At 37.1% G+C, this 12,705-nt stretch overlaps 2 protein-coding genes and 1 non-coding gene across 3 annotated transcripts; 1 reads left to right on the top strand and 2 right to left on the bottom strand.

Moving 5' to 3' along the window:
* Positions 1-2,665: 2,665 nt before the first annotated feature.
* On the bottom strand, positions 2,666-6,989 carry LOC132166121 (heterogeneous nuclear ribonucleoprotein 1). The gene is made up of 2 exons (XM_059576887.2): positions 6,663-6,989; positions 2,666-4,092 (listed from the first exon to the last, which is right to left on the bottom strand). The coding sequence occupies exons 1-2, from the start codon at positions 6,882-6,884 to the stop codon at positions 2,998-3,000; spliced, it is 1,317 nt and encodes a 438-aa protein (XP_059432870.1). The 5' UTR covers positions 6,885-6,989; the 3' UTR covers positions 2,666-2,997.
* A 1,053-nt stretch (positions 6,990-8,042) lies between these two features.
* Positions 8,043-10,559, top strand: LOC132165607 (eisosome protein). Its single transcript, XM_059576240.2, has 4 exons — positions 8,043-8,391; positions 8,943-9,028; positions 9,162-10,218; positions 10,294-10,559. Exons 1-4 carry the CDS (start codon positions 8,299-8,301, stop codon positions 10,366-10,368), a joined length of 1,311 nt encoding a protein of 436 aa, XP_059432223.2. The 5' UTR covers positions 8,043-8,298; the 3' UTR covers positions 10,369-10,559.
* Positions 10,560-12,080: 1,521 nt separating this feature from the next.
* On the bottom strand, positions 12,081-12,384 carry LOC148583198 (signal recognition particle RNA). The gene has a single exon (XR_015909516.1).
* Positions 12,385-12,705: the final 321 nt, after the last annotated feature.

Below are 12,705 nucleotides of genomic sequence, written 5' to 3'. Positions count from 1 at the left end.
GTTAGAATATATATAAAATAAAATTCCAAACAAAAAAAATTAAATGCTTCTTAAGAAAATATTTGCTTGATTTGTTATGCATTGGGTTATACCAGTGTTTTTCCAAGATACAATGGAGTCTATAAAAACTTCTGAACCAAAACAGAGAAAAACATAAATTTTAAAACTAGCAAAAAGATTTTGAGAGAGACAAAAGAAGAGAGAATTTATGTGCTTTAAAAATGGTTAGTGGACTATATGTAAGTGTCAATTTAGTAATTTTAATCACAATCACCCGATCGTATGATCATGATCTTCCAAAAATTAACGGTTATGAACTAATCGCTCCATCAAGGCATCATTAGTGGTGCACTAGAGCATATATACACGTATTGCTTGCTTTAAAGCAATAGCTTTAAACATATGGAATATTTAGTTGAGATGAAGGTGAATTACAGAGACAAAGTTTGGAGTGGTTTAACTTAAGAAACCTACATCTATCACTGGTAACTGCTAAGTACCCTATAGGGCTACATCTTCATTGTATTTAATTGAATGTGATTGTATTATATTGTGTATTATTTAAGGCTGACAATTTTTGACATAACCTGCAAACCCTACATGAAATAAGCAAATTAGGGTTAAGATACTCAACCCATTTAATTAAATGAGTTGTGTTAGAATTGACTTATATAATTTTGTATCCATACCAATTCATAGCCCGAACCCAATATGTAATATTTATAATTGACAATTTTTTACACGACTTGAACTCGACATATGAACACCAATTATTAACCCTAATACTTATTGAGAAACTAAGATAAGGTAAATAAGGAAAGAGGTGGAAAATAAGACAAAGTGTGCCTTTTTTATTTATTTATTTATTTATTCTTACATTGACTGTAATTTAGAAAAATATTAAATTAATTATTTGGCAATTTTTTTTTTTTTTCCTTTTTTAACCTCAGTTATAATGAATCGCACACAGCTTCTAGAAGATCAAGTCAATCTAATGATAGTTGTCTTGTGATTTCCTCGAAAAGTTTTACATCTTTAAAAGGGATAAAAGATGGGTATTGCTGACATTAAGCAAAAAACTGAAAAGGACAAGACTTGTAGATGAAGACAACCACCATTAAACACAAGCTCACCTTGTCAAATCCACCCCATGGAACCAAAGAATCAAAGAAACCTCTAATGGGTCCAAGAATTTTCAAACTCTTCCCCTGGATTTGTCTCATTGAAACTTGAACACCTCTAGAGGCCACATACACACACACACACACACATATATATATATATAAAACTAATTTTGGATTATGTTAAGAGTGGTTATTAGCCAATCAAAGAAATAAGCCAATATTAAGGCCCACAACAATTGGCTTGGATAGTGAAGAAATACAGGAAGAGGGTTGGATGCAATGCATTAGGCCCCCTTGGATGCTAACCCACATATATCACATTGGCTATGCCTTCTTGATAGGGAAAACTGAGAAGGTTGTCAAGGAACAAATACAAAGGGTCAATGGTGTGAATTGATTCATCAAGAAACATTGAACTTTGGAGTCGTAGAGCGCCTGCTGTTTTGCATGTTAAAAGTGTATTTTATAGTCGATATTTTATTTTGTTGCATATTTAATGGTCTATATAGTGTGTCACATCATTTAAATATTTTAAATAACATGATAAGGTATCATGTGACAATACATACATTGTCAAATCGATAAAATCTATTTTTGGCCACAAATTTCCAATAGTATGGTGTTTTCGCATCTCCTGTCATTTTTGGCTGAACCACTTTGGCCTACTTGAGTTTCTATCCACTCAATGCTTGTGGATAGTACACCATAAGAGTCCTAATCAGTTTTGAACCAACCCTTTGGTTGCCCAAAATCAAATACTATTGGATCAAACTCATTTATGATTCACCTGATATAGGTGCACTCAAAGGATTTAAGTAATTCTTTACAAATCAATGTAACAATTTACGTGATACTTACCATGCCAGTCATTAAATAATGAAATTTACTGTTCAAAGTTCTTAAACAGCTTAGCATTGAAAAATCTAAGTTTGTAGAACTTCAAATTCAAATTACACAGATCAAGTAAAATAAAGAGGATTCATTTTATAGTCCACGTTAGATTGTGGAAGGCATTTTGATGGATGAGTTTCTCATGATGTTTAACAAGCTTTATATCGTTTTGCAGCATGTTGATGAATGAGTTTCCAAAATTTTATTTCCATTTCACAAGGATACGTCTAATCTTAATTCAAGGATCAAAGAAACACTGTTAGCAAGATCCTTAAAGCCAAGTGAACTGCATTAGATGCTCTGGAGTCAGGCTGAATGTATTTAAAAGAAACACTAGTAATAGTTGTAGTATCAGGAACAGTCATTAAAGCTGCTGGAAAAATGTTAGAACAGAGTCCTAGTAAACCAGAAATAATGAACGAGTGTAGTGTTTAACCAAAAACAAATCAAATACCTGAACTCTCCAAAGTTTTCTTCCAAATTGGGTTAGAAGAAATTTCTTCTAACCCAAAAGCAAACCAAATATATGCAAAGTCGCCAAAGTTTTTTTTCCGACATTAAACTAACATGTAATCAAACGTTTATGGTACCACATAAAAATGGAATATAGTTGAGAAGGATGAGCGTTGGAGAGGGATTGACAAAAAAAGTAAAATCAATACTCTTGCGATTCATAATAAGATCAAAAGGCCTTTGGGTTTGCACACATAGGACCTGATAATACCCACTATAAGGAAACTTCAAAACCTCATATTTAATGTAAAAGAACAAAATATTACAACTAAAAACTTCTTGTCACATTATAATAACAGAAATGCTATTGTTTACTACCCCAGCGAAAATAAAGCAATCAAACCTGAGAATAAAGCAATCCAACCGATCCCTTTCTGTTGCCGCCATTGCCTACAGTGTAACACGAGCAAGTAGAACCTCTTGTGTAACTGTTCCGTCGATCGAAAATCAAACCACTAGGTCACTAGTGTTAAGTCTGCCTGGACTGAGCACCACCGTATCCATCACCATAACCTCCGGTGGCCTGTGACGGGTCAGATCTCCATCCTGAATTGGAGTACCCCGAATTTCCATTTGTCTCACCATAGCCACTTCCCATGTAGCCACCACCCATCCCATGTTGCTCCACTCCACTAACACCACCAGCATTGCTACTTGGGGCACTTCCAACACGCCCACCTGCAGCCCCATACCCACCAGAATAAGCAGCATCAACTCCACCATAATTACCATACCCATAACCTTGATTCCCATACCCAGAAGCCCCGCTTGGGGATTGACCCCTTGGAGCAGAAACAGGAGCACCACTACCTGGAGCACTCCAAGCCGCTGCAGCTCCATACCCTGCATTTCCCCCATAGCCCGATGCACCATAACCGGGACTTTGGTTGCTCCAAGCATTTTTCACTGCACCAGGACCCCCAGTTCCATAACTAGCATTAGGAGCATTAGGGTTTCCATATGCCCCCGTGGGACCACCATATCCAGTATTTGCGCTTCCGTAACCACTGACACTATAACCACCATAACCAACTCCACTACTAGCTGCTCCATAACCATAACCTGGTCCACCATAGCCAGGATACAGTGAGAAACCACCTGCAGCAGTTTGAGGCTGCATATATCTACTGCCATCTGCTCGACCATCAAATGTATTTGTATTTGTACTTGCACCATAACCTTGATAGCCCCCACCACGGCCACCGCCACTGGGATTTGCATCTTTAGGAAGGGCCCTTTTTACCTCAACCGATTTACCATTCAAGTCATGGAAGGTCTTCTGAAGAACTCTATCAACCGCATCCTCAGTGTCAAATGTTATGAAACCAAAACCACGAGGTCGTTGAGTATTCTGGTCATACATTATCACCACATCAGTTACTTGTCCATAGCTTTCAAAATACTGACGAAACCCATCTTCTGTCAAGTTGGAAGGCAACCCTCCAACAAATATTTTTTTAGTCTTAAAATTTCCTCCCCCTCCAGATGTTCTGCCAGCATTAAAATTTCCAGTTCTAGAGGAGGTCTGCTGTTCTTCTCTAGATAAAGCCCTTTTTGCCTCCACCTGTGAGGCCAAAATAAAACTTAAACGGCTGAAGGGACATACTAAGTACAGGTGAAAAGCATAGATACAAGCATGTTGTTCATGTGTACATACAAGGATCTAAGGGGAAAAAATAATAATGAGAACAAGTGTATGTTCACACTTTGATAATCCTTTCAGACAAAAACCAAATTGATGATTTTCATCTATTTGCATGCCATCTCTCCATAATATAAATAAAAAATTTGCCATATAAATCATAGCTAAAGTCAGCTATATATCCAATACACGCGCGCACACACATTAATCCCAATCATATGATCTAAGAATCATCCTCACCTATGTCTTGTTACTTAAATATAAGGAAAGAGCATTAATAAATATCCATTGTACTGACCGCATATTCACAAACTAAAGCATGCACAAAAAGCTCCCAACTCAAACCATCAACACAGAAAATTCTATTAGCCCTTAATGGAGTAACTTAATAATGAGTTGATATACTTTTTTTATCCTTGAAGAAAAGTACAAACTAAGGATTTGTCACTTATATTTGAACAGCAGCTCATTTCAAACAGAGACAGAGATATAAAATTCATACTAAAGAAGAAATAACAGAATGCAGCATTAAGAGACCTAATAGCACCTTTATAAGTAATATACACATATAAAAGAATTGTTCACCAGACACTGATCAAGTTGGCAAGTAATATGCAAAGAGGGACCTCTTTAGAAACAAGGAGATGATGGAAAAAAATGTGAGACTGGAACATAATATAAGTTTCAAAGTAATTTAAGGCAGTACCAAGACTCAAGATTGGAGAGAAGGAAAAAAGTAGAATTTTTAGATAGGCAGGTAAGAAGTTCAAAGCATGAAATCGATAATTTTTTGAAAGGTAGGTCAGAACCCTAAGAAGGTTCTGAAATCAGGATCTGAACCTTAATGAAATCATTTCCTAGTATCTGAAATCATGAAAGGCATATATCCAAAGGATCGATTCTTTTCGTTTTGTTATCTTTCCCTTAAAACAACATATCAGTAGCCTAGAGAAGCATAAATACAAATCAAAGATGAACCATAATGAGCTGAATGATTCATAAGAAGGTACTAGTCAAATGTTCTTGTTGCTCGTGCGTTCTTGCAAACTAAAAGGAAAAAAAAAATTGTATTATGCTTTACTAGAATGGAATTTTGTTCCCTCAAACTAAGAATTAAACCTTTGTTTCTTTCCTTTCATCTGGAGGAAACATGAAGATGACACTGAGACTCCCACACATAACATATTCACTAGCAATGATAAAAGTAAAATTAACACATTTTAAAAACTGCAAAATGACAAGAAAGAAACACCCATAAAGAAATAGTAGTACAAATGTTATAAATGAATATAAATATAAATGAAAAAAAAAAAAAAAGGTCAAACCCATTGAAAAAGAGATGAAATCTCAAACACATGAAAAATAACACAAAAATAATTGCACTGAACTAATGACTACTTGAGGTCTTAAAGAGTGGAATATGGATAAGGTGCTTGACCTAAGGAATGCTATCTTTACATTTACTCAGCAACTAAATGGAATCCAAATGAAAGGAGTGAAAAGATACCAAAAATTGTGAAAATCATCATTAACAATGAAAAATAGATAAAAACAAAAAAAATCTAGTATCAAATCAACACGAAGTAAAAGAACCCTGTAAAGAAAATAATCATAAACAGATATGAACATTAGCCAACAGAAGTAATCAACAAATGAAGAAAGTTGTATTCTTGGAAGTGTAAGTCTCACCCTTCTACCGAAACATCAGTGTCCTGGTCATAAAGCACCTATTTTTGTAATTTTTAAACCAACCAAAAGGCACCCAATGGAAGGATTAAAAAAAAAAACCCACATACTCACATATAAATTCAACGAAGAAAAAGAAAACCCCTCAAGCCCATTAGACATGATTACAAAATACCAACAAGAACCCCACGAACATTCAAGTAAGAATGAAAACACCAAAAACCAGAGAACTGAAATTGAATTAAACTACCGCAATTTATGGAACCCCATAAACTCGAAACAACATGTTATATCCAATGGAACCCCCCCTAATATTACAGCTTAACAATCCGAAAACCCATCAAAATTTAACATAGAGGTGAATGCCATAAAGCACTATATAGCAAAGAAAGAATGCAACAAAGCAGTGAAATCAATATGGTAACCAGACAAACCCCAGCTAGCCAAAAAGAGTAAACCTTCACAGGAAATTAAAAGTAGGCTAAACCCAATGAACTTGACCTCAAAATGACCAAACCCCAGAAACCAAAAACACTCAAAGATAAGCAGTAACAGCCAAACATAAAAAAACCCACAAAAATTAACAGAAAACTGAATGCAAATAAAGCAAATAATTCAATGTTCTGAACTTGAGCAAGGCCACGCCCAATGGCCTAGAACACAAAATGACCAAACCATAAGAAAACCAAAAACACTGAAAGATAAACATTAACAGCCAAAAACACAGAAAACCCAAAATAATCAACAGAAAACTGAATGCAAATAAAGCAAAAGAAACCAATGTGTGTGATGTTGAAGTGACTGACCGTGCGGCCATCGATGGTGTGCCTGTCCTGGAGGACACGGTCGAGGACGGAAGGGTCGGAGAAGACGACGAAGCCGAAGCCGCGAGGGCGGCCGGTGGGCTTCTCACGCATGATGACAGCCTGCGAGACATCGCCGTACTGGCCAAAGTATTCCCTCAAGGTATCCTCGTTCGTATCCCATGCTATTCCTCCTATGAACACCTTCCCTTCGTCCGAATCCATGTCTCTCTGACTTTCCCTTTGAGACTGAATCGAACACCCCCACACACTCTTCTGTTTTGTAAATGTGAGAAAGTCGCGACTCGAGGAGGGAAATGACACTGGTTAGGGTTTTGTTTCGAGAAGACGCCGGGTTGAACTAGTACAGGTTTTGTATTTAAATGCGTTGACATTTTCAACAACATGGGGTGGTGGCGCAGTTGGCTAGCGCGTAGGTCTCATAGCTTCTGAGTTATCCTGAGGTCGAGAGTTCGAGCCTCTCTCACCCCATACTTTCTTTTTTCATTCTTTATTCCAAAGTTTATATACTATTAAGCAATATGGATTTTCATATTCCCCATATGAATATATTTACTTTTACTTTTTAGGCTTAATTAGTCTAAATTTACTCACCCCAAATAATTGATGGGGTCTCCATAGTTTTACTCGTAATATATTCTGTACTCGAGCTATGATCCGTTTAATATTTACGACTTATTGCAATGCAATAAAACAAGGAAGGGCTCCACTTGTTTAGACATATCATGCATGTGATTTGAGTTATAACGCTCTTTTGAGATATGTAATTAGTTTTTATCTACTTTTATTTTCATTTTTTTTTTATCCTTTGGACAAGCTAGAGAAGTACTCATATTACTCTTATTCTATAATTTTCCTATAAATTTCGTATTTATAGGTGACATGGATTTGTTGAATCTTCCTTTTAATGTCCTTTTTTATATGCTCTATAACATGTTTTGCATCCAAATTTCGAATCCAAAACTCATGGGACTAATATATTGTCCTAAACATTGAAAAAATAAAAAGAAAAAACAACATGTATTTAGATTTTATTGTCTTAAAATGATTTTTTAATAAAAAATTTAAATGTATTTTTCTTGATCACATAATCATATTTATTTCGTACAGACCAAAATAATGTGTTTTAAATAAATTTTATATCAATTACTTAATAAATTTTGTTTTTTTTTTTTTTAAAAAAAAAAATTGGTTAAAAATAGACGTTAGTCATCTCAGAATGAAATCAGACATCATACGGTAGTGGGGCCCAATGAAGTGAACGGTCCAGATAAGCCTACAAAACACACGAAGAAAAAACGAGAAGGAAAAAGAAGCCCGCGATTTACAGGCTGTGATGTGATAGCGTAAAGGAATCCCAAGCCCCAACGGTCACTTCCTCTTTTTCCATTAAAAATAGAAAGAAACAAACCCTAGAAAACCCCCCACGCACTTGCTTCAAATCTACTGACCGTTTTGTCCCTTGGGCTCTTCCTTCTCTGTCTCTCTCTCTCTCTCTCTCTGAAACGATGAGAACCCAGTAGCGAAAAGGTCGGTCTCTGCGCAAACCTAAGGCACAGCGAGCGAAATACGTTGTGGGTTTGGAGGAAGAAGATATTTTTTTTCTTTTTCGTTTCGGATGGGTTGCTTTCTTGGTTGTTTTGGTTCCTCCAAAGATGGGGGGAAGTCAAGGAAACGGAGTCGGAACAAGGTTCAGCCTCGTGACCACCAAGTAAGTGTTTGTTTGTTTTCAAGCTTTGATTTTACGGTGTTGTTCGGTGTTTTGCCTTCACCCTTCTGGTTGGTCGCTGAGAATATGCCGGTATAGGAAGAAAAAGGAATCAAGATTTTGAATCTCTTTGTTTTCTTTAGTTCTTTGTTTTAGTTTCTCAAAGGAATCGAATAGTCATTAATCTTTACTCGGGGTTTCTTGAGGATTCGAAATCATGGGGCATTTTAAATTTCCTTGGTTTTCTCAGCGGCCGAACAGAGCTTAAGTTGATAATTGTTTTGTTTTCAAGCTTTGATTACGGGGTCTTCGTGTGTTTTCCCCTTTACCCTTTGTTTGGTCGGTGAGAGTACGCCGGAAAAGAAATAAAAAGGAAGATTTTGAAGATTTTTCTGTTATTTCTCTCTCTTTCAAGTTGCACAGAGGAACCATCGCAATCTTCTTGGTTTCTTTCTGATTTCATATAGATTTTCTTAGTAGCCAAACAGAACTTAAGTTGATTATTGTGTTTATCGAATTAAAAAACTGAAATTGAATTCTGAAATTTGTTGCAGAGAATTGTCAGTTGTACGCCTGTGCAATCTGCTGTCCCTCAGGGCGCCTCCGAAAATCCCACCAACAACTCCGTTTCACAAGTCCAGTGAGTTATCAAATCTTACATCTGTTTCGATTTCGCTGGTTCCCAATTGTTATTATTTGATACAAATGCAATTTTTCTAGAAGTTTTTTTTTTTTAAAAAAAAAATCTGAACACCGATGGTGTTTGTGTGTAGGGATGGGCCTGAGAAAGAGTTGAGCTTTAGGACCAGAAAGAAAGTAACATTTGACTCCAATGTCAAAACCTATGAACATGTCTCGTGTGATGAAGCTCTGGACTTTTCAATGGAGAGTGAAGGCAAGAAGAGGGAGGAGGAAAATCTAACAAAATCAAACCAATCTAAGTCCTCCTCAGAAGACAGTTCGATCACGTCAAGCTCGGGACCTTATCCTCCGAATCATCGGTACCAGGATTGGAGGGACAGTGATGATGAGTATGAAGGACTAGACCATGAGGATAGTGATCTTGATTATGAAGAAGATGATGACGACGACGAGGACGAGGGACTAGAAGTTAATGGTTTATTTGAGGATGATGATGGAAAACCGAGGAGAACTACTTCTGCAGCTCATGTTTTTACTGAGGAGGTCGATAGTTCTGTGCCAATATGTGGTTTCCATGATGGGGGGGATGCAAAGCCAGTTGGATCTAACCCATATGCTCGAGATAGAAGTCTGTATGTTCATCCTGTGCTGAACCCAGTAGAAAATCTTACTCAGTGGAAAGCTGTTAAAGCTAAAGGGACACCACCATTGAGGCCTTTGAAAGAGAATCTTGTCTCAAATGAAGAACAGAGAGCTTCTTTTGGTTCAGAGCCAGGTTTTAAGGAATTGTCATTCAGTTTCAAGTCAAAAACCGATCAAGCCAAGAAGTCAATGCAAGAAATAGCAGTTGATACTAGCTTATCCAACTGGTTGGTTTCATCTGACACGCCTCCCGTCAATAAGACTAGCACAATTGGTCCTAATACCACCTTCACGCCCGAGAATAGCATGTCACCAGGATCAAACTCATGGAGGAGCCACGATGATAGACCTATTTTAGGAGCATTGACTGTCGAAGAGCTCAAACAGTTTTCAGCTTCTTCTTCACCAAGGAAGTCTCCAAGTAGAAGCCCTGATGAGATGCCCATAATAGGCACTGTCGGGACCTACTGGAATCACACCACCAAGGATTCTGGCTCTGTCTCTTCCTACAAAGGAATTCCTAACACAACCAGCAAGTACAGAGAGGTATATCTGAAGTAAAGCTTTTGGGATTTTTGCATTTGGTGATGGTGTGGTTCTGATTGAGTATTTATGGTGCAGGATAAGAGAGTGAATTGGCACTCTACCCCATTTGAGACAAGGTTGGAGCGGGCTTTGAATAGGGGTGTTGCTTAATCTATCTCTTCTCATACTCCTGGTGTACCTTAGAAAACAAGCTTGTGTGTGATATCGGGTGGGAGATTTGTTGTGTTTCTAGCAACTATATATGTCAATTCTTTTGTGAAGGTCAATTTGGTTGTGTGACATTCGTTTGCTATTGTAATTTCTTGACTGTTTAATACAATTTGATTTATTCTTTTGGTTCATGTTCCTTTATTCATATAGTAGTGGCATCACTGGCATGGCTGATTTTCGTTTCTTTTTTTTTCCTAACCGGTCATACTTGCTGTTGTATGCAAGAGCAAGGCTTCCATTCTCTCTGTTACTGATCCACATGCATGTGATGTGAGAGGTGTGAATTACGTGGAAAGCCGCCAACATGAGGAATTTAAAGATAAGAAGGAATAGTATGAACATAACATTACCGAAAAACTTCACTTTATACTCTAAATTATCGTGCGTTTTGGCAAATTCATTCCAAACTTCAAAACCTCTTAATTTGAACTCTTAAACTTTCAATTGCAATCAATTCGAACCCCCCCATCAGATTTAGCCGTTAACTTTTAACGACAATACTTAAAAAGACCAAAATATCCCTTTTTTTTTTTTTTTTTTTTTTTAAAAAAAAGTTTTGGAATTTTATAAAAAAGTTGGGAGTATAAACGTCATTGTCTCTCACTTTTAACGTTTAAAATATGACTGAGGGGTTCAAATGTAATTAACGGATGTTAAAAAAAAGTGTCAGCATGTAATTAACGGATGTTAAAAAAAAAAATACTCGCTGACAATGCATAACTCTAATTACATGTTGGCATATGTCAAGTTGTAAAAAAATTATAAGTGAATCATTGCTCTGCTTCTAATATAATGAGACGAGATAATAATTTTAGGAAAAACTTCACTTTAAACCCTTAAATTACCGCGCATTTTGACAAACCCCCCAAACTTCAAAACCTCTCAATTTGAATTCTTAAACTTTCAATTGTAGTCAATTTGAACCCCTCAGTCATATATAAATAAAAAAGTGGTGGTTCATCTTGACTACAATTGAAAGTTTAAGAATTCAAATTGAGAGGTTTTGAAGTTTGGGGAGTTTGTCAAAATGCGTGATAATTTAAGGGTCTAAAGTGAAGTTTTTCCTAAAATTATTATCTCGTCTCATTATATTAGAAGTAGAGCAATGATTCACTTATAATTTTTTTACAACTTGACATATGCCAACATGTAATTAGAGTTATGCATTGTCAGCGAGTATTTTTTTTTTTAACATCAGTTAATTACATGCTGACACTTGTCAAGAAATTGTAAAAGACTTGCAGCTTTAGTGTCTGTTGATACAGTAACCATATGCCATGCACCGAGAGGCTGAAAAGATGTTAAAAGGTTAGAAAGGTCTACCGGAAATCTGGCACAACTACCTTCGATGCTTAAGTTAATGGGTGTGAGAGAAAGCGAACTGACAGAGTCTGTGTAAGAGTTCTCAATGTGTACTTGGTGAAGGGTTTCTCAAACGATATTACGGGTGTACACTGTCCTGGACGCTCAGTTTTTGCATGCCCAACTGGTGGGCAATTTCAAGGCATTCCTCTCGTCCCCCGCCCCAATGGTGGGTGGTTATTGAAGAGAAAATCAGCAGACAGCCGAACAAAAATAAAACCAAAATCAACACAGGTTGACGATTTTTATTCACCTTCAAAAAAAAGTGACCAACAAAAATATATAGATAAAAAAGCGGTGGTTCATCTTGGTAACCGAAGAGGTTCTTTTGGATCCGGGAGGCACTGACCCGTTATCCTTCCACTGCCAGGAGCGGGAAGTATTCGCTGCTCTGTGAAACCAGCCTGACGCAGAGCCCTCCTCTTTAGGAGCCACGTCGCCTAGAGCCTTCGCCCAGGTAACATGGATCAACTCTTGGCTTAGAACGGGCAGGCCAGAGAAATGCCTCCAGAACCCGACCCGTTGGGTTGGACAAGAAGTTCAATCACTTTAATGCCCCCACTCAGGTTATAGACTCACGTTACTAAGCCCGGCGATAGAAAGGCTCTCTCTGGAATGTTATAAAGAGAAGAAGTGTGTTGCTTCTTATCGATGTGGGATTGATTAACGCTTGTATGTATCTGTTCTCAAAAACATGGATTTAGTTTGAAAATAGATTTGGCAGAAAGCTTGTACTTTGCCCACCTGCACATTTTCTTAATAAACTCCTTAGTTTTAGTATGGGATGAGCAAATTGTTTAAAGATTTGGCTTAATAAGAGGATCCTGATGGGCTGTGTAGTTTCTCTTCAGGCCAATAGTGTACACCATTTCAGGTGGGCAAGGCTCCTCCTATTTCTTTATATTCTCCTCCATC

This window comes from Corylus avellana, chromosome 11 (assembly GCF_965113065.1).
Source record: "Corylus avellana chromosome 11, dhCorAvel1.hap1.2, whole genome shotgun sequence".
Taxonomy (NCBI): domain Eukaryota; kingdom Viridiplantae; phylum Streptophyta; class Magnoliopsida; order Fagales; family Betulaceae; genus Corylus; species Corylus avellana.
This window is presented reverse-complemented; position numbering and strand designations above follow the sequence as displayed.